General features: G+C 42.0%; 1 protein-coding gene across 1 annotated transcript in view; it reads right to left on the bottom strand.

Moving 5' to 3' along the window:
* Positions 1-27,621, bottom strand: part of LOC137371466 (protein diaphanous homolog 3-like) — a 908,603-nt gene that overhangs the window by 344,970 nt on the left and 536,012 nt on the right. The window contains exons 18-20 of the mRNA XM_068034108.1: positions 19,506-19,598; positions 19,309-19,403; positions 16,833-16,934 (exon numbers count right to left, since the gene is read on the bottom strand). Of these exons, the coding sequence (XP_067890209.1) occupies positions 16,833-16,934; positions 19,309-19,403; positions 19,506-19,598 (290 nt within the window). The remainder of the gene's footprint in view (positions 1-16,832; positions 16,935-19,308; positions 19,404-19,505; positions 19,599-27,621) is intronic.

Here is a 27,621-nt window from a genome sequence, read left to right as displayed (position 1 = left end):
ATTGGGGGAAGGCAGATTTCAATATAATAAAACAGGATTTGGCCAAAGTGGACTGGGAGCAGCTTCTTGTAGGAAAGTCTACATCAGACCAGTGGGAGTCATTCAGAAAGGAAATAGTGAGAGTTCAAGTCCAACATGTTCCCGTAAAGGTGAAGAGTATGACCAACGTCCAGGGAACCCTGGATGTCAAGGGATATAGAGGATTGGATAAGGAAAAAAAAGGAGGCTTATGGCAGATTCAGAGGGCTGAAAACAGCGAAGGCACTAGAGGAGTATAGAAAGTGTAGGGGGGTACTTAAAAAAGTAATTAGGAGAGTGAAGAGGGGGCATGAAAAAACACTGGCAGACAAGATAAAGGAAAATCCCAAGGCGTTTTATAAGTATATTAAGGGCAAGAGGATAACCAGGGAAAGAGTAGGGCCCATTAAGGACCAAAGTGGCAATGGGTGTGTGGAGTCGGAGGATGTCGGTGAGGTTTTAAATGATTACTTTTCATCTGTGTTCACTATGGAGAAGGACGATGTAGGTGTAGAGATCAGGGAGGGGGATTGTGACATACTTGAACAAATTAGCATCGAAAGGGAGGAAGTATTAGCCGACTGAGCAGACTTAAAGGTGGATAAATCCCTCGGCCCAGATGAGGTGTATCCCAGGCTGCTATGTGAGGCAAGGGAGGAGATAGCAGGGGCTCTGACACAAATTTTCAAATCCTCTCTGGCCACAGGACAGGTACCAGAGGACTGGAGGACAGCGAATGTGGTACCATTATTCAAGACGGGTAGCAAGGATAAACCAGGTAATTACAGACCAGTGAGTCTAACGTCAATGGTAGGGAAACTATTGGAAAAAATTCTGAGACACAGGATTAATCTCCACTTGGAGAGGCAGGGATTAATAAGGGATAGTCAGCATGACTTTGTCAGGGGGAGATCGTGTCTAACAAACTTGATTGAATTTTTCGAGGAGGTGACTAGATGTGTAGATGAGGGTAAAGCAGTTGATGTAGTCTACATGGACTTCAGTAAGGCTTTTGATAAAGTCCCGCATGGGAGATTGGTCAAGAGGGTAGGAGCCCATGGGATCCAGGGCAATTTGGCAAATTGGATCCAAAATTGGCTTAGTGGAAAGAGGCAGAGTGATCATCGAGGGTTGTTTTTGTGAGTGGAAGCCTGTGGCCAGTGGTTTACCGCAGGGCTCAGTGCTGGGACCCTTACTGTTTGTAGTGTACATTAATGATTTAGATGTGAATATAGGAGGTATGATCAGTAACTTGCAGATGACATGAAAATTGGTGGTGTTGTAAATAGTGAGGAAAGCCTTAGATTACAGGACGATATAGTTGGGCTGGTAAGATGTGCGGAGAAATGGCAGATGGAATTCAATCATGCGAAGTGTGAGGTGATGCACTTTGGGAGGACTAACAAGGCAAGGGAATATACAATGGGCGGTAGGGCCCTAGGAAGTACAGGGGGTCAGAGGAACCTTGGTGTATTTGTCCATAGATCACTGAAGGCAACAGCACAGGTAGATAAGGTGGTTGGGAAGGCATATGGGATACTTGCCTTTATTAGCCGAGGCATAGAATATAAGAGCAGGGAGGTTATGATGGAGCTGTATAAAATGCTGGTTAGGCCACAGCTGGAGTACTGTGTACAGTTCTGGTCACCACATTATAGGAAGGATGTGATTGCACGAGAGAGGATGCAGAAGAGATTCACCAGGATGTTGTCTGGGTTGGAGCATTTCAGCTATGAAGAGAGACTGGATAGGCTGGGGTTCTTTTCCTTGGAGCAGTGAAGGCTGAGGGGGGACCTGACTAAGGTATACAAGATTATGAAGGGCATTGATAGGATAAATAGGAAGAAACTTTTTCCCTTAGCGGAGATGTCAATGATCAGTGGGCATAGATTTAAGGTAAGGAGCAGGAGGCTCAGGGGAGTTGAGGAGAACTTTTTTCACCCAGAGGTTGGTTGGAATCTGGAACACACTGCCTGAAGGAGTGGTAGAGGCAGGAACCCTCACAGCATTTAAGAAGTATTTAGATGAGCACTTGAAATGCCATGTAATGTTACGGGCCAAGTGCGGGAAAATGGGATTAGATTGGACGGATGCTTGATGGTCGGCGCAGACGCTTGGGGTCGAAGAGCCCGTTTCTGTGCTGTATAACTCTATAATGTGAATAAATGTGAAATTATCCAGTTTGGTAGAAAAAAAGAGTAAGATAGAACATTTCTTAAATGGTGAGAGGTTGGGAAGTACTGATGTCCAATGGGATCTGGGTTTCCTTGTTCATGAGTCACTAAAAGCTAGCATGCAGGTACAGCAAGCAATTCGGAAGGCAAATGGTAATTTGGCCTTCATCACAAGAGGATGTGAGTCCAAGAGTAAAAATGTCTTGCTGCAATCGTACAGAGCCTTGGTGAGACCACACCTGGAGTATTGTGTACAGTTTTGGTCTCCTTATCCAAGGAAGGATATACTTGCCTTAGAGGGAGTGCAACGGATGGCGGGATTGTCTTATGAGGAGAGATTGAGGAAACTAGGCCTGTATTCTCTAGAGTTTCAAAGAATGAGAGGTGATCTCATTGAAACGTACAAAATTCTTACTGGGCGTGACAGCGTGAATGTAGATAGGATGTTTCCCCTGGCCGGTGAGTCTAGAACCAGGGGACAAAGTCTCAGAATAAACAGTAGGCTATTTAAGACTGAGATGAGGAGGAATTTATTCACTCAAAGGGTGGTGAATCTTTGGAATTCTCTGCCCCAGAGGGCAGTGGAAGCTCAATCATTGAGCATGTTCAAGACAGAAAACAAGGGATATGGGGATAGCGTGGGAAAGTGGTGTTGAGGTAGAAGATCAGCTGTGATCTAATTGAATGGCGCAGCCGGCTCGATGGGCTGAAGGGCCTACTCCTACGTTCCTAAGAGAGCCACAGCACCCAAAGACATTGCACCATACTCACTGATACACCTTCTTCTCTCTTGCAGGATTAGGTGGTGCACAACTGTGGCTGTGTGGACTTTGCAAGTTCTCTGTGCGGAGTTTGCAAGTTCTCCCTGTGACTGCGTGGGTTTCCGCCGGGTGCTCCGGTTTCCTCCCACAGCCAAAGACTTGCAGGTTGATAGGTAAATTGGCCATTGTAAATTTGGCCCTAGTGTAAGTAGGTGGTAGGAGAATGGTGGGGATGTAGTAGGGAATATGGGATTAATGTAGGATTAGTATAAATGGGTGGTTGTTGGTCGGCACAGACTCGGTGGGCCGAATGGCCTGTTTCAATGCTGTATCTCTAAATAAATAAATAAATAAACTGAAGGCAGCAGCATCTAACCAGCAGAGGCCAGGCATGGCTGCATGGCCTCACTTCAATGGAGACAGTGCTCACCATCATTGAAGTGGCCATGAATGAGGCCATGGGCAGCGGCGGGGCTGAAAGGATTGGTGATGATGGTATGCTCATATCTAACCCACCTTCTCAAATCCCACTTCCCCCTCAATGCACAAACTCTTCTGATTCTATAGTTGCACATGGTGTAAGCATCCACCTCTTGCTTTCCCCCCATTCCCTCTCTGGAACCCTACCTCTGCGCCTTTCTCCTTTGAGATACCCAACAACTGCCACCTGCAGTGGTGCAGGAGCGTGAAGTTGAAGAGGAAGAACAGACTGGTGATGATGATGAAACAACGTTACCCGATCTCATTCTCAGAGCCATCAGCTCATATACAGGCGTTGCATGTACGTTAGAGCAGGTGTTTCTCAAACTGGGGTCCGTGGACCGCTGAGGGTTTGTACAGACTTTCTACGGAGCCGGGAAAAAAATGAAAAAGTTTTTATTCGGGCGGTCAGAGGCGCGTTTGGTGCGAGCCGGGAGCGAAGTGTGGCAGCCGCATGTATGATTACTAATCGGTTTGAAAAGGGGTTCTTCAACCAAAAAGGTTTAGAGGGTAGCACAGAGGCAGGATCTGCACTTGGTGAGTCACTGGACATGGATGGCCTGCAGCCAGGGTGAGGGAAAGGGTAGTGCAGGTGCCAGCTTGCTTTAGTGCAACATCTGCTGCTGCCAGAAATCCTGCGGTCACTGTCAAGGAATATAGAGGGATTAGGCACCAACTTGACATAGGGCTTAGTTCAGAGCTTGAAGCCCATACCTTCCAACATGGAAGTGGTGGCCAACTCCATGAGACCACTTAGCAGACCCAATCATGATGCAGCATCTGATTGCTGATGTCTCAGCAGAAGCAGAAGCCACCCAATGTCTGAGTGTTGAAATGGAAGCTCTGATTGCAGTCATGCAAACTCAGCTTGTTGCCATGCAAGTGCAGCAGGTTCAGACTGCTGCCATCATGACTGTAGATACCAGTGCTCTAAGGAGGCTTGCAGGGGCTCACCGTAGCCCAGCAATCTCTCCTCAACACTGATAGGATTTCCAAGGTGCCACCCTGTTCAAGTGTCATTGGCTCCGTGGAGCATGAACCTGCTGTCCTCTCTCAGGATGACAGTATTTGTCCTCCCACCTCTGCTGCTCCGTCAGTGCTCTTGCTGTTGTCTGTCAGCCAGCCAGAGCAGACTACTGCTGCCCATGCCGAGGTGCTGCAGTCCGATGTCGGGTCTTCCAGTGCCAGTGCTCCTCAAGGTCATCCTGCAAAGCCATCTGCAATCTCCCCCATTGAAAGTCAGCAGCCTTCTGCCAGCCATGCTGCAGCCACTGGGGTAGCACTCAATAGAAGCACTATGCCACGCAAAGGCACAGGAAGACAGGCACCAAAGGAAAGCAGATGGGTGATCAGTTGACTTTTGTATACAATATTGGATGGTTTGTTTGAAAATGTTGGTGTGGAATTGTTGTTTTGTGGTGGCTTTTATTTCAACATTGTGGCCAAGAGGATGCTGTGGTGATAAGTAACAGAGGCAAGATATGGTGTTGGACTGTCGTTGAATGGAAAATTGGGGTTGTGTTCACTTGTACCACAGGTGGATGAATTGATCACGGACAGTCCAGCCAGGAAGGAGATATGTTGGTTGCCTCGTCCCTTCCACCTCTTTTGCCTTCTCCTCTTCCTTTACCACAGGTGCTCACTGTAAACTTGGTGGCAAAGGCTGCATCCTCATAAAAGTGACGTTGTACTGGATGCAGCAGACCACAGCGAATCATGAAACATGCTCCAGCAAGCACTGCAGGGCTCCTCCACAATGGTGCAAGCAGTGGAAACAGTGGCGAGGTGGTCGCCCTTTGCTGGTTTCTGAAACACTCCCAATCCTCAGACTTGCTACTCTTTTTTGCAACATTGTAAGCTTCTTCTTTTAATCTAACGCTACCCTTAACTTCCTCAGTGAGCCACAGATGGGTCTTTTTTGCTGAGTTTTTCAATGTATTTTTGTTGAACATTTTGAATTGGTTCTCTAAAGATTTCCCACTGTTTATTTACTGCTATACCTTTTAGTCTATTTACCCAATTTACCTTAGCCAGTTCTCTGCTCATACCTACATAATTGGCTTTAAATTTAAGATTCTTGTTTGTGACTGGAGTATGTTTGGAGGCATCGCTAAACTGTGGGGCCATCCGGTGTCTTGCCTCTGCCATAGGGCAGCGTCCTTCTCCAGCCAAAGTGGCGGCGGGAGGAGGTCGTCCAGGAGTCACTACAATGCCAGGCTGAGCAACGATTAGCAAAGAGTAAATGATTAAAAGGCAGCAATGAATGCAGAACTGGCTGGGCTTTATATATGGCACCAGCACCTGCTCCGGAGTCTTCTGATGCCACGATCAGTGCCCAGAGCCTACCCCCGTCACATGATTGGATGGCCCTGCTTGTCCATTCTGATAACTGGTCATCCGCCACTTGATTGTGGTGTGCAGGCAACGAATGTGACAAGCAGTGATGGCGCCCACCTCTGGGTCCGCTGCTGGAATCCGCGACGGGTTCAGTCCAGTGAGTAGGTAGAATCACTACATATAAATGGTGCAGGTAGTATTATCTTATTTGTATGTGAAGAATGATACTGAGTCAAGATACAATATCAATTGGTATCAGTAAACTTTGTGATTCAAGTGATGAGATATGTTTCTTAAATTGGAATTGGGTGTTGAATTTATTGTTACACTGAAAATATTCTGTTAATAATCAGTATTATTAAACAATAAACTTTATGATGAATAAGGCCACTGTTTGTTCAAAAAACTATGTCACATACTATGCTTTTTAATGATGTGAAACGTCTTTCACTAACAAAATTAACAAATAAATAGATTAATAGATGTTGGTCCAGTAGCATTGAGGGCTCAATACTCTGTCCAATTTGCCAGTTGAAGGGCTCTTGTACTGAAATTATGATGGTTCTAGAGCTGTTGTAACATGATAATTGTATTAAATGCCATATTACAAGGCTTATGTATCCAAGTGAACTTAAGATGAAGAATTATTACAATTACTCAGTGCTTCTTCATAAGAATCTTTCATGATGCCATAATCAATCCACACAGGATGTGGTGGCATCAGATTCATTACAATACTTATCATTGCAGTGTATTTTGTTCTGTGTTAATTACTTAAGTATAGTAGGGTTGACTCATTACAGGGTAACATCTGTAATTGTTAATTTTCCCTCGGTCCCAACATGGATAATTTTACTGTCACACAGTATGTATCAGTTAACATTTCCTTTTTGCACCATCAAACATAGTCGACAGTGACACATTTTAAGGAGCATGTCTTTTTCCTGGGCATACAAATAATTTTTGATAATGGACATTTTAACATTTCTTTTGTCGACCACATTAAGAAATCAAACTTAGGAGGCACAGATCAAAGCACACAAGCTTCAATGACTTCAATTTTCAAATGATATTGTTTAAATATTAAAAACAAGAGTTGTAAGAAGTGATCACTTCATCAGCATTATTCAGAGCACTATCAGAAAATAGGAGCCTTATGACAGTTCATGACCAAAGCTACAGTATCTGCATAAGATGTATATTGTTAGATGAAGGTAAAATTAAAACATCATGAGGATGCAGCTCCCCAGGATGTGCACTTAACAATAAAAAGTCAGCTCTACAAGAATAACAGGAATGGTTTGGTGACGTATTGGCCTAGAAATTGGAATGACCTTTGCGTCAGAATGGGTAGGCCCCCTGATAGTGGTCCTTTTGTTTCACTTACCCAAGCTTCCAGGCAGCTTACTGGTGAAGAAGATTACAATTTTGAGTCGTTGAGTTGCCGGTAGTGGAGCTCAAGTAGGTCCTGGGAGCGAGAGCGGGGGCAACCAGGAGAGGGATGAATAGGGGCTGGGAATGGTCTTTGGCGCTGCAGTGGAGCTGCGAGGAGCACTCCTGCTCCTCTCAGCTCCACATTCAGGCAAGCATTTTTATTTAATCTTAGCTTTTTTAAAAAGTTGGCTCCAGCAATCCCTTTAAGGACCAGTGGTTAAGACGCTTGTGGATCAGGTTCTCCTGAATGTTTCTTTTGCTGCCTTTACCAACATGACACGTGGTGCATTTCCAGTGCGCAAGCCCCACCCGCCATATTAGATGTTGAGGGGCCAGTTTTGCACCTGGAAAACAGGTGCAGTATCGTCAAAATTCTAGGCCATTATTTTTGGGATCAGTATTCTTCGAGTAAACCACTTTTTGTCATTTGTTCTATCTCTCCATACAAAGGAATAGATGGCCATTTGGACAAAGGGAACCAGGAGGCATCCAGAATGCAGAGTTTCCTCCTTCTTGTATTTGAATAATGCACATTTTCTGAGCTGTAGCCAAGAGTAGTTCCACACCACAGTCTGGAATTGCCATGGATTCCCAAGATCATACAACTAGCCTGTGCTTGGAGTAAGCACAGTCCCAGCATAAGTATTTAGATGAGGCACCAGAGGATGTTTCAGACCTCTGTCTCCCTTTCTGCACCTGCTGATTGTTGGGCAGTTAAGTAGAGTTGTGCCCACAGAAGTCTGTCCTTGTGGCTGGACCCAGGGCCTGCATGGACCATGGAGTTTACAGGAGTTCTGGGTGCAGCTTTAACATTGCAGAAGAGAATGAATTAATAAACTTCTGACCTCTTCAGGGGTAGTGTAAAAGAAGGAGATTGCTGCAAAATATGCTGCTTTGAGTACATAAAGCAAAGGTTATTTTTAACAAAGCTATGGCTTGAGAAAAGCAATGATAGGAAGTAAAAGTATGATGTGAAAAGGTTTGGAACCTCAGCAAAAATTTATCTCAGTCAATGTGAATGTCTGGAATTCTCTACCCCAGAGAGTTGTGGAGGCTAGATCACTGAAAGTATTTAAAGAGGAGGTAGATAGATTTTTGAAATATCGGGGAGCTGAGGGCTATGAGGAGCTGGCATGAAAGAGGAGTTGAGTTCTGGGGCAGATCAGCCATGATCTTATTGAATGGCAGGGCAGGCTTGAGGGGCCGAATGGTCTATTCCTTCTTCTATTTCTTATGAGCTTAGGTATGTTTGGCAATCGGTTTGAATAACTGGGTGGTCATAAAACATCAGATGGCATTGCATCCACAGGAAGAGAACCATACAAGAGAATGGTAGAAAGAGATATCATGTTTTCACTTAGAAAGGAAAGAAGGAGACCGTTGCTGTTTTCTGAGACCTAGTGACATGAACAGCCTTACAAAAAACATCTTCACAGATTCTCATTAATATCCAGTCACGTGAGTTTTAGACACTGGACTAATGTTGTTGCTCTGTATGGTTGTTTAGAGCAGTTAAGATAAATATTTTGTCAATAATAAATGAAGTAACTTATCAATATATTACTGTCTCTAGCTGTACAAATCTGCTTAAGAGGAATTATCCAACAGAAAGCAGTTAAAAAATAATGGCGAGTTCACAGAGCTCTTCATTGTTAGTGCGTAAAAAAACAGCTGTTTGAGGTGAGGAGAGATATACCTTGTGTTCCGATTTGCCATAAATCGCTGGACAATTTGCACTGCTCCAATGCTGGCCTTGACAAAGCCAAAAAAATTACTATGCTGCTGTCAGATTCCCCATTGTGTGCTGCAAAACTGTTGTGCGCCAGTATTTATGGTGCACCCCTAAACGTAGTAACTAGTTCAGAGAGGACTTTTTAAATGTAGAATTTTTTCTTACTTTTCCTTCATATCTTTTTTCTCTCTTAATCCACTTTCTTTCCCTTTCTTTCTTACTCTTTCTGTATTTAATTTAACTGTTATTCATCCTATTTCCTTCTCTGTCGCTGGCTCTGTTTCTTTGTCTATCTTCAAGTTTCATTAGTCAAGCAGATAGACTATTGGACTCAATGTTCAGGAGGTCCCAGATACCCGATGATATCACTGTGACATTATCAAATTGCAGCACAATGCTACTACGAACTAAAGGGGGAGATAAAAAATCCAATTCATGACGCTCTCGTAAAGCATTTTGGTACGACCCAATGATATGTTAAGAAGCCATTTATTTCTTTTCTCTTGATAGAAGAAAAAACAGCTTCCCAAGTAACAGTTGATTGTTCAGCAATGTAACATGTTGGACCATAACTTGCTAGGGCAGGATATGTAAAGTATACCGTTTTTTGTGTGGCAAGTTTCTGAAAGTGCAAACTGATAAAGTTGCAATTAGGGAAACAGAGCATTTGGGTTCTGAGTGAACAGTGCAAGCAATTGTGCATCCCCTTAATCTATCAGATTAAGTTTGTGAAATTAACAGTACAATGACCGAGGAGGAAGTGTAAACTAGAGTGAGTAAAATGTCACATCAGGAACAGCATGATAAGTAAGGAGAGGGAAAGAAAGATTGAATAGAGACAAAAAAGACAGAAAGAAAACATAAAGATTCCTTTTTAAGTTTAAATATCTCCAACAACTAAAACCTGAAGGAATGAGACTCCACGCTTTTAATAGCTGATTTTCAGTACCAGGGAGGTTGTTTGGCAATAGTTAACATTTATCACATCATTAAAAGGGTACTTAGACTGAAATGGACAAGACATAATTTTCTGTGGTGAGTTTAGATTATATATATCGCAAATACAGCAACTTCATGCCATTCAATGCATTTCAATGGTGAACCAGACAGCAAGATGCCATTTTTGTGAAGCTAACAGCAGAGTGGTTCAATTTGGACAGCAACTTTTGAATATTTGAGTTTAACCGCATCTCTGCTCCTTACCCAAAGTTGTTCTACCATTTGTGCCTAAATAGTGGCAAGCGCCATTAGCCTGATTTATTTTGACAGCAAATTCTGTTTTTAATTATTAAATAGACTCAATTATACATATTGTAGAATTGTCTGAATAAATGCAGTGTGAAATAACATTAGCTATTAATTGTGAACTGCTTATGCTTAGTTCTGACAAAAGGTCTACACCCAAATCATTACTCTTTTTTCTCTCTTTTCAGATGTTAATAGACCTGCCGAAAAATTCTCACATTTTCAGTTTTATTTCAGATTTCCATTTTTAAAATTTATTTATACTTAAGAACTTTATTGATACATGACAATTTAGGCAGCTTGTTGTTAATCATTAATTTGATCTTACATAATCACTACTGGTTGGCTTGATATGCATTTTTGCTGCTGTCATGATAAAGCTTCTATGAGTACTGCAATGCTCTAGTGCGAACAGGAAAATGGAATCAGCCCAATTCTAAGTAGAAGAGTGCCTCTTGGGTCATTTTAAATTCTTACTACATCATCTGTAAGCTTCTTACAGCTACCCCAAGCTGCAGAGCAACAGGACTTTTTGCAGCCTTTAATGATTATTGAAAACTCTTTTTTAATTGCTGGTAGGTGTATACATGAACAGTCATGATACTGTCTATGCCCAACTGGTGTAATTCAAGGCAGAAGTGCTCACTAAGTCTTTAAAGCTGTATCTAAGCTATAAACCTGACCTGGTAGGTTTCACAGCAAAGAAATAAATAGCAATGGCATTCACTCTTTTAAAGACAAATCACACCTACTGTTGATAGACAACCTGCGTTCCAGAAACCCCTGGCTTTACTGTTTGTGTTGCATGCAGCAGTTTCCAGATTCTGACAAATGCAAGTTCGTGATTCAGCTATTTCCCATCATTTCTGTGACATTGGAAAAGTGAAAATCTATTTTTATTTTAATTTATACTTCTCTCCCTTCATGATCTCCATTGCTGTAACCTACTGCATACTGTCTCTTTCAGCAATAAGGGCACAGCTGTCTGTGCCTTGAAATTGGCACTGTCACTGCTGCATCATTATCTGTAAACAGGTGGTGTGTTTCCAAGTCTGCAACGCACCCCTTTCCTCCACTCTACAAATGGTTTCGTTATCAAAAAGTACTCGACTTAGTAACTTGGTCAAAAACGAACCTGAGGGTAGGAGCTTAACTGAATGTCATTGACAGTTGAAGTTTTAGCTCAAGCTCTATTGATATAGCGACTAAACCCTCTAATCAAAAACTATTTTAAAATTGAATTTTGTCTCACTAAATCCTACAATGAACTTGACTTTATTATGGAAGTAATTTATTTTGTAACTCAAAAATAAATAGCAAAGGAAAATGGAAGACGTTATTAGAAATGAAGAATAAACATGCAAGCACTTAGTGCATTAAGAGGTCTTTTCTCATCTTGAACTGTAACTGTGTTATAACCTATAAAACTTACATAAATTTCTTCATACTGATTCAGGGGGCTGAATTTTATGAGCCCTTCAACATTGCGGGTTGTGGAGGGGGGGGCCTGTAAAATTCTGCCGGAAGAGGCATGCCTCGACCCCTGATGTCGAGAAGGCCCCGCCAGATATTAGCGGCGGCAGCGAGGCCTTGGTGTGGCCCCGCCCCGCCGCTAGGCGGAGGGGCCTCCATCTAAATGTTCAAATCAGCATTAATGAAATGCAAATTAACTTACCTGCCGACGGCGGCCATCCCACACCGATTTTACGTCCAACCAGCCGCGACTCGCGTGCCTGAGACGCTGGTAGGGAGGGGTAGGAATAAAATGATCAGGGTGGGAGAGCGGGGAAAACAATTTTTTTTGGCTGTGGGGATGGTGGAAAGGGTTGAAGGGCAAATATGAGAAAGTTGGGGGGAAAGTTCAGGTTGGGAATAAAATAAGTTTGGTGAATATAGGGCAATGAAAAGACCATGGGGTGGGGGGGGGGGGGGGGCGTTGGGAAAGGGCCTCCATCTTCTAATTATTTATTAAAAACAAATTAAATCTAATATACCTTTAAAAATGTAAAATTTTTGCTAAGGGCTTGAAGGCCTTTACAAATGGCATCAGCGCCTATGCGGTTGCTGTGGACTTGGCAGCTGCCCCCTCTACGTCATCGGGGGCGCCCGCCCCGCCCCGCCCCCTCCATTTAAATCAGCCCCCGCGCGTAATATCGCAGGGGCTGTGCGGCGGCACCTCCGTGTCAGAAGGCTGCCATTTTCACAGCGCGCCGCTGCGGAGTGCGTCACGCTGATAAAATTCAGCCCAGTATGTAATGTTAAAACTGTATAGTGAGGTTTTTTTGTTGCTACTTCTGCATATTTAATGTTATTTGCAGCCATGTTATAATGCCAAAGTGTAGTTATATTAGGATCATATAACAAGATAAATATAACAAGATATTGTTTGCCTTTGCTCCGTGACCTTTTGGTCAGCTATGTGGCCTGGTCCAATCTGCACCTTCTCCTTTGTTATCTCTTGCCCAACCCCCACCTCACTTGTTTATAATCTGTGACTTTTCTAATATTTGTCAGTTCCGAAGAAGGGTCACTGACCCGAAACGTTAACTCTGCTTCTCTTTCCACAGATGCTGCCAGACCTGCTGAGTGAATCCAGCATTTCTTGTTTTTGTAACAAGATAAATGGTTCTTGCTGGAAAACATGTTACAAAATGCTAAAGTGTTCCCCCACATGGTGGGCCAAGTTTTATGGGCCCCCTGTAGACGGGTATGGAGGTGGTTGGCCCACAGAATTGCTAAGGGAGGCAGAGGCAGAGGGCCCGTCACCTCCCAGTCACAATACAATTTTGTCGGGGGCAGGATAGGCCGAAGATGGTCTTCCTGTCCAGAGACCACTTGAATCCTTTAAGTGGCCTATTACTGGCCACTTCGGGGCCTCCGCCACGCAGGGTGGTTGTCCAGTAAAACAAGGCGACCTCCCTGTGAGCTTGATGGCGGTGGGGGGAACCCTCTGCCGTGGGCAATCTGTGGCCTATGGAGGGCCCTTGGAAGGAAAACCTGCACGTAAGTTAACCACCCCCCCCTTACCACCCGGGGCTCCCCAGTCTGGCCCCGCCAAGCCCACCTCACTCTCCTTGGGTCCGGGCTCCAGTGCTGGGCCTGTGTCCAAGGCCAGTGCAGTACCGGCAGTGGCCACCGCTCCTGGTGGAACTGCCGATACTACTGATCTGCTGGGAATCTGATTGGCTGGCAACTCTTGGAGGCAGAATTCTCATCCTTAAAGAGAAGGAGATGTCAGGCGCCAGGCACTTAAGTGCCTGAGCGCCAGTAGATCGCACTGGGTGGGGCTCCAAAAGGCCAAGGAGGGGTTCCCCTCGGCTTTTCAGCGCGGTGCCGGAAGCCCTGCCTGCATGACAAAATCCAGTCCCTTGAATCGGGAAAAAAAACGGATATCAAAGTAAGATGAGCTGCATATTTGCGAGCAATCAAAAGTCACTTAATTCAGCACAGACCAAGAGTGGGACCAAAGATCAAGGAACAGAAACCAATGCAAGCCAATCTATAAATAAACAGGTGTGATGATCTCTCAAGAGGAACATAAACTCAGAACAGATAATTCCCGGATTCTTGTTTTTATTTTTCCAAATTTTTACTGTGAAAAATCTATTCTAAATATTATCAGTGCACAAGGAAGGGAGAGAAAACAAACATATTCTTTCATGAGGCTCAAAACATCAACAATGTCATATTAACCCCTTGAATTCAGTGTTAACACACATTTTATGTGAAGCACATTTATTAACACAAGGATGGGTGTGGGCAAAACCTGAATTACAATGAGTTGTGTAAATGGGATACATAAATAAAAAAAATCAAATTATTTGAGTAATTCGACACAAGTTTCAGTATTTATCTGCCTCAAGTAATAAAGTGTATTCCTGTTAATTCAAAGTCACCTTGGCTTGAAAGAAAATCAGATTATCTCGTAATTTGAATGAAACAATTTTGAACTAACAGAAGTATTCAGTTATTCGATTTTTCAAGTAGCAGTGAACACAGAACGCTTACAATGCACTGTGATCTAACCAGTACAAATAAAGAAACTTCTGATGAGAAAGCACTCCTTCAGCTGATCTATCTCAGATGTAAATTAAAATTGTGGGAAAAGAAATCAATTGTCTACTACATAATTTCTCAAAATACCTACATCTTTTTCAAATGTCTGTAATTTCATTTTTTTTTAAAAAGGCCTTCAAAATTGAAGAATCTTAATCCTTTAGTCACATCTAAAGATGTTTGTCAATTTCTGCATTACACCCATCACCTTCAGATTTATTTAAAATTACTCAATTTTTTGATTCAGTTTGGGGAAGTAAACGTAGTGTGTAGTCACACCTTTTTATTACAATGATATAGCTTTTTACATTTTTCACTATATTATGGTCAGGTGGGTGATGGCATGGCTTGTTGCCACTGTTCACCTTCAAAGTGACCGCAGCAAGTGTTTTTGTTACTAATATTTTAACCCCTTGTTTTATTTGCCAAATAAACAGACAGAAGAGAGATTTTCTCATAGGTGAAAAAAACTATTTAATTTTTAAACAAACCACGAAATGATTGCAACACCACTCAACGCACGCATTCACTCTCACATGCACTCTCAAGAGAAGATAGAAAAGTAAAGGGTAAGACATGTTCGACTTTGTAGAAGTCTGTTGTTTCAGGAATATTGAGCTGGATTTTATGGGCCTCCCCGAAGGGATTGTAGGTGGGGGGGGGGGGAGCGGCACAGATGGCCTATCGGCCAGTGATCTTCCCGGGGCAGGATAGGTCGACGAGGGACTTCCTGCCCAGAGGTCAACTGAGGCCCTTAAGTGGCCTATTAACGGCCAATTGGGGCTTCTTCCTGTCACTGCTGGGATCTTGCCAGCGTTGGGGAAGGGCCTCCACCATGCGGGGATGATGCCTTATAAAATGAGGTGCCCTCACTGCGGGCTTGGGAGAGGGGTCCCTCTGCTGTGGGAAATTTCTGGCCCACAGAGGACTCCCACCAGGAACCAATTCACCGTCCCCCGTCCCCCCTCCCTCTGGACCGCAAGACCACCTCCCAACCCCACCTCGCTGGGGCCTTCCAGACTGGCCCCGGTAACCCTGCCTCACCTACCTCTTGCCCGGGGTTCCACCGCTGGGCCTGGGTACCGGCAGTGGTCACTACTCCTGGTGGCGCTGCCGGTACTGCAGGGCTGCCGGCTCTCTGATGGGCTTCCTGAAACTTACATTTAAAAACACTGGTGGATCACTCCGGGGGGACACAAAAATGCAGGGCTGGGTCCCCCTTTCTTTTCAGCCTGGCGTCAGGAGCCTGACCTCCTACACAAAATCCCGCCCAAACTGTGGGATCCTCCTCGGAAAGTGAATTCTTAAAGTTGCAGGCCTGTTTGCTGTTTGTCTGGTATTCGTTGAACTGTTGCAGTCTCCTGGCAGTTCACTTTGGGTTGAAGATGGTGCTGATGTCTGAGGTCAATTCTCACTGGTTAAAAAAAAGTCATTTTTGCAAAGACATTCTTGTCTCTGCTGTAGCTTGCTTCCAACTTGTCTCAGCAGAGTTCAACTGTACTGTTTGGAAATGATCTCTCTCTCAGCCTTGCTGGAATTCAAGATGGCTTTTTGTTGCTCTGTGTGGCTGAGGAGAGATGAGATTGATGTTGTTGTCTCTAGTCCTGTCCTGAAATGGCTCCCTTTTTTTCCACCAAAATGGTTACCTTTTAAGGTGAATTTTTACAAGGGTTGACTTTGTCCAAGTGACTTCAGGTCTCAGTCCTAGCTGGGCTATATATTGGCCTTGATGATAGCTCCATTCTGAGGAGGTGAGGGTCGTTCACACTCCATTGTAATGGAGATTATTCAGAGACAAGAAGTCTGCAAAAGGTCTTGCCTTATTGTGTTTGAGTATAGCTCGCATCCAGGTGTGATTACCTGTCATATTTCCATGCAGATGGGGCTTAATTGGTTTTCAGTCTTAGTAGACATGTATGTGGATTTGAGTGCAAGAGTTGCTGAGTCATGTGTGTTGTTCTCCATTTGATTAACAGCACATATACCAGTCTCTTTAAAATTGTTACAATTTTTTTTATAGCTCTTCAGTTTGGTTCTGTATTTTCAATGCTGCATTTCTCGTGAGCGTGACAACTATCACTTTCTTTAAAACTGAAGGTAAGTAATTAAAAACTATACCATGTGAGCCAATGGAAGAACAATGCTGGGTAGAATTGACAAGATTTAGCCATTGAGCCATGTAAATATATTAAATAATAAAGGAGAAACCTCAAGCACTCTACAGAGCCCAAAATACTTTTCTTGCACACCAAAATATAAAATGTATACAATAGCCACTCTCAACTAATTTCTTATGTTACCTTCTGACCACCCAAAACAATCTGATATCATTAATGGTGAAATTTCAAATATATATAGGCAAGTAAACTTTAATTAGCAGAAATGATTCCTATTTGGTATTACAAGCAGAAATGTCAAAACAGACATTTATACCACTGTCAAATAATGTAGCTTTATATTAATGAAGCTAAACAAAACATAAAATGAACATTAAACATGAATGGAAAATTATATTCGATATGGAACACTCAACAGTTTGTGATAAAACAATCTTAATACGATGATTTATGCATTTCTGGTGAACAGTATACTCACCACAACTCCAAATTGCTCTGGTTCTGACAAGCTACCGTAATCATTCTTGAAACGTGCCAAAGTAAGCACCTGCTCTTGTTCTGGTAGGTGGTTCACCAAGTTCTGTTAACAAATCAAAGAGCCAGAATAAGGCATGTTTTAAAATCATATTTTGATGCCGGAGTCGAGTTCTGAGAGATCCAGAAAGGTGAGCCAAAGATTTAAACAAAAATGAATGCAGACAGCTCACGACAATGAAACAGTTTACATTATATTCAGTGTAATGTAACTCTATGTAAATTATAATAAACAAATTGAGCATTTATAATAATCTGATTAATATGATTATTCTGGCTCAAAATAACAAACCAACAACAATTTCACCTAGACATGAGACTAAATAACAGCAGTGCACAGTGACTCCCCAATCTACAACATACATGCCTGCTTGTAGAGTCTGAAATATTCAGACTCAGGAACGAACAGTATCGGGAACTCAGTTGGATAGTGCAGCAGAATTCAGGACTTGCTAAACAGGGGAACATCTCTAGGACCTCAATCAGGCAGCATTGCAGGCTTACTTGGAAAGAGGAGCAGAATTGGGGACCACTTTGGCAGTGGAGCAGGACTGAAGATTCACACAGGGCAAGCAGCATCATTGGGGAAATAATACTAGTGGCTAACAAACAACCACATGTACCTAAAGTTCAGTGTGGAAAGACGGTGCTCATTATATGTGGAATTGATGTATAAATTTAAAAATATATAATCCTTATATAGCTATGAATGCAAAGGGAAAAAATCTTTTGGACAATTTAAACTAGAATTGATGGTTCACTAACAACTGATTGCTTATTGACAAAATCATAATGTTGTTTAGGCCATCATCCACTACTCTGGTGTGGTGCTTGTGAATCTGTATAACTTCTCTTGACCAGCACTAATTAGTGAACAGGTGATATAATTTAAAGTTGGAAGTCTGTTTTGTATATGATGCCAACAGCTGGTCTTTATTTGTGGGTCATGGTATGGGTAAAGGCCATCCGTATCCATGACACATATTAGAGATCTTGGTGCAATCCAGGACATAATTATTGTTGATTTTAGTTTGATGACTTTCAGATTTCCTCTTGAAAAATATGACAGGTAAGCATCACTTCATAAAATACTGTTCAGCATGGTTTTGCAATACAGATAGTGAGATGAATAACCCTAAATTGAATGAATGCCACCTTTTGTTTTCAAATTAATTTGCATAATTGCTTAGGGGTTACATTGAAATGGTACAGCTTTAATATTTACAACTGATCAATATATAGTTCATACTGAGTCTATGAACTAGATGAGCTTTTTAAAATATTTTCCAATATTTGTGCTTTGGCACCATTTCTAATACACTGAACATTAATAGCATTTATAAGAATGTGACACATTAATAATGACTGATGTAGTATAGGATATTTTCAATTGCCAAGTTATGGCACCTTGACTTTTGTTATCATATCTATTCTATAGAATTGTGTGGTGGGGAAGAGACGGTTGCCCACCTCCTCCTGGAATGTGTCTTTGCAAAGCAGGTGTGGAAAGAGATGCAGTGGTTTTTGTCGAGGTTCATCCCAAGCAGCTCTGTAACACAGGAGTCTGTGCTCTACGGGCTGTTCCCAGGGACGCACACCGAGACAAACATCAACTGCTGCTGGAGGACTATCAATTCGGTGAAAGACGCCCTTTGGTCTGCCCGAAACTTGCTAGTCTTCCAGTGCAAAGAGTTGTCCACCACCGAATGTTGCAGACTGGCACATTCCAAGGTCCAGGACTATGTGCTGAGGGACGCACTAAAGCTTGGGGCAGCCGCAGCAAAGGCTCAATGGGGAAAGACCACAGTGTAAGGTACCCCCAACAAGCTGAACTGAGGGGCTGGATCCATGGGAAACCCCTCGAACTGTATCGGGAAAATTTTGTGCGCTGTAAAATGTAAAAATGTATATAGCATGACAAATATGAAATGGAAGGGTTGTGAGGCAACTCATGATTGTAATGAAGGAAACTGATCTCCCTTGCAATGTTTGTATTTTTTGGTGCTGTTTGAAACTGTTTGGAAATGTATTTTCACAGATTTTTATGAATAAAGTATATTTTGGAAAAAAAAAAATCTGTTCTATAGAATTAGAATTTTTACCAATCATTTAATACAACTAAGACTAAATTAACCATCAGTATTGTTAATTGCTAACATGAGCTTCTTCTATTATCAATTCTTTTAACTGAACCAATATGCATTAATCCAAGAAAACTATGAGGCATGCAAAATTGTTCTAATATGGTTTCATCAGATTACTGATTTTTATAAAACCTAAAGGCTATAGAAAATAATGTTTTGCATAAATAATCAGTGCCAGAATCAGCCATGCTTTAAGTACTAACAAATTATGCTTCCAAGGCAAGGTTAAGATTAAACGCAGGACCTATGGAACAAAGTCTAAAAAATGTAATTTACCTGGATCATAGACTCAGTCAATTGTTCTTCATCCACTTCCAAAATAATCCTTTTGATCTCCTCATAAGGCATCCGAAATGATCCAAGAAAAATGGCTATGGAAAACATTGTTGCAAGCATTGAAGACATATTACTTTGTTACTTTGAAACAAGGCTTAAATTATGAGGTAACTGAACATCACAAGTTTCACACTTACAGAGGTTCTGTGCTACCTTTGGGTCTAAGACTTTAAGTTCTTTAATTCTCTTCTTGATATTTTTTTTCTCTTCATATTCCTCATCTTTTTTGTCTGCAAGATACAGATGATTGTATTTCCAAAAAATGAGTTCCAACATTTTGTTTGCACCACGCATCAGCAAACTACAAATGAATTTATCTTATGCTGATATAGATGCCAACATATGTTTCAAAAACATGGAAGTTATAACTCTCGTGCGCTTCCCTTCTACCGCCATGCAAATCATTGAGTTACTGGAAAGAGGAATGGCGCATTCAAAATTAAAGTAATGATTTCTTGTTGATGTACAATAAATAGTGAATCAAATTATTACAAAATAAGGACAAAATTATTAAATTGTTAGGTAGAACTGAGAAATTTGTCAAAAAAGATCAATTAGAGTCCAGAATAAATAAAACACACAACAGCACTTAAAATAGGGCAAGATACTGTATCAACACAAATCCAATACTTTGTGATTCTAGAAAAGTAGCTTTGAAGTACAACAAGGCATTGTCAAATCAGCTGGAGGTTAGGCTACAGAAACTGTACTAAAATGATGATATATGCCAAGAGAATGGTTGCTATTTCAGCTTGTGATGACCACAATAACTAATAGGAATATGGCTGGTTTGATGTTGTGCCTCCCATCTTTATTGAGCAATCACTAAGTATAATAACACATCTATTGATTTATTAACTCAGGAAAACAAATCAATGCCACATATGTAAATCTAGTACTCAAGGGGCGAATAAGTAATAAATAGTTGAAGATCATTCATTTGAGCATATCTAAACTTGTGTTTGTCTATAATTGTGGAAAAAGACTGTATTTCTGTCGGTTTCAGTGAATATAGAATACCATACTACAATCTTTATTCCATGACTCTGACATTTCCCTTTAAACCAGACAAAATAATCTCACATCATAAAAATGAATCTGTTTCTTCAAGATCACAAGACCCACAGTCTAATACTAACTTGTATTGGAAGGAAACATTGCTCAATATTAACATTTTGAAACTATTGTTAGATTTTACTTAATATAATTTGATCCTGATTTTACTACATTTGGAACAGCTTTCACAACAGATAAAACAAAAACAGCAACTGAATGTTGAATGTGGGTCTGTTCATTTCTTCATTTTCAACCTGTACTGCTATGGACCATCTTCATGGAATGCAGGTTGAGCTTTTATTTTATTTTTATTTAGAGATACAGCACTGAAACAGGCTCTTCGGCCCACCGAGTCTGTGCCGACCAACAACCACCCACTTATTCTAACCCTACAGTAATCCCATATCCCCTATCACCTCCCTACACTAGGGGCAATTTACAACAGCCAATTTACCTATCACCTGCAAGTCTTTGGATGTGGGAGGAAACCGGAGCACCCGGCGAAAACACAGACACAGGGAGAACTTTCAAACTCCGCACAGGCAGTACCCAGAATCGAACCTGGGTCCCTGGAGCTGTGAGGCTGCAGTGCTAACCACTGCGCCACTGTGCCGTCTATATCTTCTCGGCTCCTCTAATGAAAATCTTATTTTGTGTATCATCCAGTAGGAAAACACATTCACCAGGCGTGCTGAACTTTGACACTTCAGCCATGCTGGTGGCCCAAGTGTCAGTTGTTCCTCCTTTTAGACTGCTCAGTGTGGGTCCAGACCAAATAATAAAATCTCAGACTTAGTCTGCAGGATTAAACTGCTAAGTTTACAGCTTTGCAACTGTTTTCTTTTGGGGAGGGCGAGTGTAGGGTGAAGAGGGGAAATTGAAAGACTAACTGCAAAGCTGTTTAACTGAAAGAGGCTTTGCACTTCAAAACTTGTTTGCCAGTTTCTTTTTTGTGCTGAGGGCTGGGGGAGAGTATAGCCTTTGTTATTTTCTTCACAATGATGGCATTTATAAATGACATGAATGCTTTTAACAATCTAGAAGATCTTCCTTGACACTTTCCATGGAAAGTCAAAATGGAGCAGATTTCTCCAACAACTTGCATTTATATAGTGCCTTCAACATAATAAAATGCCCCAAGGCACTTCATAGGAGCATTATAAAAAAAATTTGACACTGAGCCACAAAAGATGTTCAGGTTGATGGCCAAAAGTTTGGTCAAACAGACAGGCTTTAAGGAGTGTTTTAAAGGAGAAATGAGAGGTAGAAAGGCAGAGAGGTTTATGGGGGAAATTCCGAAGCTTAGAGCCAAGGCAGCTGAAGGAACAGCCACCAGTGATGGAGCAATTAAAATTAGGGATGCTCAAGCAGCCAGAATTAGAGGCGAGCAGATATCTCAGATGGATGTGGGGTTGGAAGAGACTACAGAGAAAGGAAGGCATGAGTCCATGGAAGAATTTGAAAATAAGGATGAGAATTTCAAAATCAAAGCATTGCTTAACCTGGAGCCAATGTAGGTCAGCAAGCACAGGGGTGATGGGTGAACAGGACTTGGTGCAAGTAAGGATATGGGCAGCAGAGTTTTAGATGAAAAACATATGGAGGGTAGAATATGGGAGGCCAACCAGGAGTGTGTTGAAACAGTCAAGTCTCGAGGGAACAAAGGCATATGGATGAGGGTTTCAGCAGCGGGGTGGAGTCAGATGATATTACGGAGGTACAAATAGGCGCTCTTAATGGTGGCGCAGATATGTAGTAGGAAACTCATCCCAGAGTCAAATATGGCACCTAGATGCGAACAGTCTAGTTCAACCTCAGACAGTTGCTAGGAAAGGGATGGAGTTGGCAGCTGAAGACAATGGGCTGAAGTGCCACTATTACGCGTGGGGACTGATTTAAATGGAGGGGCGGAGTGCCCGACCCGATGACGTAGAGGGGGTGGCTGCGGCGTTCCCAGCAACGGCATCTGTGCCACTGTGCAGGTGCTGGCGCTGTTTTTAAAGGCCTTCAAGCCCTTAGCAAAAATTTTAATTTTTAAAGGTATATTAGATTTAATTTGTTTTTAATAAATTAGAGGATGGAGACCTTTTACCAACCCCCCAATGTTCTTTTCATTGCTCTATATTCACAAAACTTATTCCTGACCCGAACTTTCCCTCCCAAATCTTTCACATTTGCCCGACAACCACATCCCCACAGCCAAGAAAAAGTGTTTTCCTTGCTCCCCGACTTCTCCCACCCTGATAACTTTATTCCTCCCCTCTCCCCACCAGTGTTTCACCTTGGAATTCCAATGGAATTCCGAATGCGCACGAGTCACGGCTGGTTGGACGTAAAATCAGTGTGGGACGGCCGCTGTCAGCAGGTAAGTTAATTTGCATTTCAGTAATGCCAATTTAAATTTTTAGTTGCAGGCCCCGCAGCTTGGTGGCAGGGGGGGGTGAGTGCTGCACCGAAGCCTCGCCGCCGCCGCTAATATCCAGCGGGGCTTTCTCGACTTCAGAGGTCGAGGTGGGCCTCTCCCGGCAGAATTTTACAGGCCTCTCCGCCATGACCCCCAATGTCGAGGGGCTCGTAAAATTCAGCCCAATAGTTTTGGTCTTTCCCATATTTAATTTGAGGAAATTTCTGCTCATCCAGTACTGGATGTTGGACAAGCCGTCTGATAATTTAGCAACAGCGGAGGAGATGAGGTAGCTCTGGCTGTCATCAGTGTACATGTGAAAACTGACACTATGTTTTCGGTCGATGTCACAAAGGGGTAGCATGTAAATGAGAAAAAGGAGGGGACCAAGGATAGATCTTTGGGGGACACCAGAGGTAATGACAAATGAGCAGAAAGATAAGCCATTGCAGGGGAAACTCTGGCTATGACTAGATAGATAAGAATGGAACCAGGCCGCACCTGGAGTATTGCGTGCAGTTCTGGTCACCGCATTATCGGAAGGATGTGGAAGCTTTGGAAAGGGTGCAGAGGAGATTTACTAGGATGTTGCCTGGTATGGAGGAAAGGTCTTACGAGGAAAGGCTGAGGGACTTAAGGTTGTTTTCGTTGGAGAGAAGGAGGAGGAGAGGTGACTTAATAGAGACATATAAGATAATCAGAGGGTTAGATAGGGTGGATAGTGAGAGTCTTTTTCCTCGGATGGTGATGGCAAACACGAGGGGACATAGCTTTAAGTTGAGGGGTGATAGATATAGGACAGATGTTAGAAGTAGTTTCTTTACTCAGAGAGTAGTAGGGGTGTGGAACGCCCTGCCTGCAACAGTAGTGGACTTGCCAACTTTAAGGGCATTTAAGTGGTCATTGGATAGACATATGGATGAAAATGGAATAAGTGTAGGTCAGATGGTTTCACAGGTCGGCGCAACATCGAGGGCCGAAGGGCCTGTACTGCGCTGTAATGTTCTATGTTCTATGTTCAAGTGATAGGAGATCCATCCAGCTGGACGACAGTGGAGAAACGTTGGAAGAGGATGGAATGGTCAATAGTGTAAAAGGTTGTAGATATGTTGGGAAGGCCAAGGAGGGATTGTTTACCTTTGTTACAGCCACATAGAATGTAATTTGTGATTTTGATCACAAAAATGACAGAGGTGGCAGGGGTGGAAACCTGATTGAAGGGATTCCAACATAGAGTTCTGGGAAATATGAGTGCAGATTTGGGAGGTGATAATGCATTCAAACTCTTTGGAGAAGAAAGGAAGGTTGGAGATGGGACAGTAGTTTGCAACGATGGTGGAGTCAAGATTGTTTTCTTTTTGAGGAGGGGCTGATGATGGCACGTGCATTAGTGGTGCTGTAGAAATAGCTATACTGTGGGGTTGAATAGCCAAGCCTCCGGGATTGCCCTGGAGTTTCCCAAACACTGCTACCAACAGCTCAGGAGAAAAATCACAGGTGCATACAAAAAATTTGGAGATGGGAAAAAAGATGGTCAGGAATTATCCAAACAGGATTTTTTGCATATTTGAGTATAGTTATTTTTCTCTATTTAACTAACACAGTGGGTATAAGCAGCTACTGGGATGTTAGAAGGCTGCATTCTAGTAAAAAGACATTTATTTAACAAGAGGCAGGAATCCCTCCAGGCACACAAAGACCAGAAGGCATCATAAAGCTTACTCTATGCAAATGAGTTACAGGTTTCCTCCTTAGCAGAGCTTGCTTCAACTCCTTCAGAACGAGCAGTAAAATAATCAATATAGCTTATTATAGGTAAGTACTGCCTGTAATGTAGAACTCCTAAACAGAGGACATATAGTTTCCTTGGCCTTAGGCTTCTAACCTGGATATTTGTTTATTAACATTTTTAATATCTTACAATATTGCTCCCCTCATATCCGTTAGAATAATGCAAGACTGATAATGGCGTAATTGCCTGCTCTATGGCAGATCTTTAACACAAAATAGCTCCAAGCTAATTCGGCTGTCGAGGGACAACTTTTAATGACATCTCTTCTTTGACTAATTTAAATTATCAAACTAGCTTTAAATCATGTACATAAAAAAACCAAAATATACTGTAATAAAAAAGGCCACTTATAATTGTCCAGTTCTTTTGCCCAAGGCTAAAAATGTACCCTGTTAAAACTGAGAGCAGCTACAAGTAGACTGTTTTCTTTTAACATAAAATAACCTTGAGAGAGGCAAAGTACAAATTGCAGGCAACTACTGTAAGCTAAAAAATGGCCTATAAAGTAGAATTGAATCAGTTCATTATTTTAATTACAAGCAAAGTAAGGAACATAGGTCTTTAAATAACCAACAGATTACTACAGGCAATTTACTTGATCAAAGATACAATGCTGGAGATTAAAGTTTTTTGTGCTTTCAATGGTCCCAATTGCATTGTGTTTTGAGAAGTACAAACAGAAAAATGGAAGCACAATCTCTAATTGTGGTACTTTTCACATTAAAAAAGATCTGAAAACTAGAAAAAGCCAGGTAATATAATTATTTTAAATAGACCAAATGTCCTAATACAAAGCAAATTCATCTCTATTTAGCCTCAAAGACTCTAGAGAATTATTTAAATTTTCATTGCTCACAGACTACATGAATAACAAGGAATATTAGGAATAAGACCTCAAGTTTGGGTGGCCCTGGTGGCAGAATGGGTTACAGTGATGACCAAAGATGGATTGCCTGGTGTTACGACCAGGTGAGAAAAGTGTCTAGGGGTCTCTTCTCAGCCTTCATCTGGTCTTATTCCAACAGGGTTTAATTTTAAACACACTGTGTTTTAATCTCTCCCTTGGTGAATTCTTGTTCACTACTTTCCAATTATAAGACAAATAAATGAGCACAAACAGGCCTTCTCAGGTTTAAAGAAGAAAAGTGAAATTTATTAAAACAAACTCTAATTTGGTTAACACCAACGGATACACACCGCGCCCCACGCTTGCACGCATACATGATACGCAAGTGCAAATAGAGACAGAAAAGAGAAGAAAAAATAAAGTGGAAAGATTTGAGGCAATATCAGAAGAGTTTCTTGTTACTGTGCTTCGAGCTCATTGTAGTCTTTTTGTCAGTAGTTCTTGCTTGTAGGTAATTCTTGCTTTTTGTTGGGTCCCAGTATTCTTAAGTCTTGTTCACTGTAGGAGACTTTTCTCTCTTGGGGTTCATGTGTCTTCAATGGTTTCTGAAGCTGGTGAGAGTGAGATGAGAGGAGACAGGACAGAAGTCTTTTCAGTCCAGCAGCAAACAGCTTTCTGAATTTTAAAACTCTGTGGCAAGTTCAAATTCAAGAAATTCCAACAGCCAGTTAGTCATGTGACTAAACTGGTCTGACCACGTCTTCTGTGCGTTGGGGGAGCAGGGACTGGTTCTTTTGTTCCAACATTGTCTGCTAGTATGCAAAAAAAGGTCTTTCCGGCGAGGGGTCTGGCAATTCCTTGTGAAAGGCTCTCTTTTCTTCCCAGCATCAATTTTAAGTTTTAATGTTCATGTGGCGAAATATGTGTGCCTCATTCTTGGCCGGTGGGAGCCTGCCTGACATTGGTATGTAAAATAACAGATTTCTTGAAGGAGCTGGATTACTGCGAATATGTTAAAATGGTAAATGTTGAAAAATGTCACTGACAGATAAGTGCTGAATAACGAGAGAGGCAAATGCATGTTTTTAATCAGACTGAAGTGCAGATAAATGCCAGTTCAAATCATTGCAGTATCTGGGGAACTTTTCAAGAGAGACAGGTACATTTATCAAAGAAATCAGCAAATAAGATGGAAAGCTGTATTTCAACAACAACCTCCATTTCTATATTGTTCCTCACATACAGGAAGATATCTAAAAATGCTTTACATTCAAGAGGGAAAAATAGATATGCCGAGCTGGGGTGGTTGGGGAATGGCCAGGGTGGGCATCACTGAGGTTAAAGGCACAGCTGAAGGGAAGGGCTTGAATTTTCTGACATTAAGCCAGAGTACATGTTAGTATATCCAGGTTTCAACTTCATGAAGACTGCTGGCGAGTTTAATGCAGCTTTTGGATGGATCGAAGAAGGCAGAGAGGTAGAACTGAGTATCACCAATATACATGTGTAAGTGATCCCCCATGCTTCTGGATGATTTACCAAGGCAAAGCATGTAGACAAGTGAAAAGAAGAGGCATGAAGAAGACCTCAGTATACAGTGCAGATATTTATGCAAGCAGATGAAAAGGCTTTCGAGACAATGTAATGCCTGCCTTGCAACAGCTATGAGGGAACCAAGAGAGAACAGTGCCATGAAAAGACATTACAGCAGATGGACATTGGAGGAGGATTGAGTGGCTGATGTTGTCAAAGACAGGCAGACAGTCTGAGAAAGAGAAGAGACAGAGAGTCACAGATGCCATTGCACAAGATGTTGGTTGTGATTTTATCAGTGTAGGCATTGCAGGCATGCGCTATATACAGGCTGGATAACCTAACTATGCCATTGTTTACTTATTCCAGTTTTTTAGCAAACATTTTTCAGTGCAATCTGAGCATGTAAAAGCTTTGGGCGTTTATCTGCATGTATGCATTAGATTTCAGATCAATCTACCTATAAGTTTGGAATGGAATAATGCACGTTACTTGAACATACTCAGCAATTAGGACAATATATTTTGCTGTACTAATTTAAAAAATTATCTTTTAGGTTAAAAACAATATTGAACTGGTTCAACTTGCTTTTATGAACTGGAAAAATGTACTTACAATAAC

Source organism: Heterodontus francisci, chromosome 6, assembly GCF_036365525.1.
Source record: "Heterodontus francisci isolate sHetFra1 chromosome 6, sHetFra1.hap1, whole genome shotgun sequence".
NCBI classification, from domain to species: Eukaryota; Metazoa; Chordata; class Chondrichthyes; order Heterodontiformes; family Heterodontidae; genus Heterodontus; species Heterodontus francisci.
This window is presented reverse-complemented; position numbering and strand designations above follow the sequence as displayed.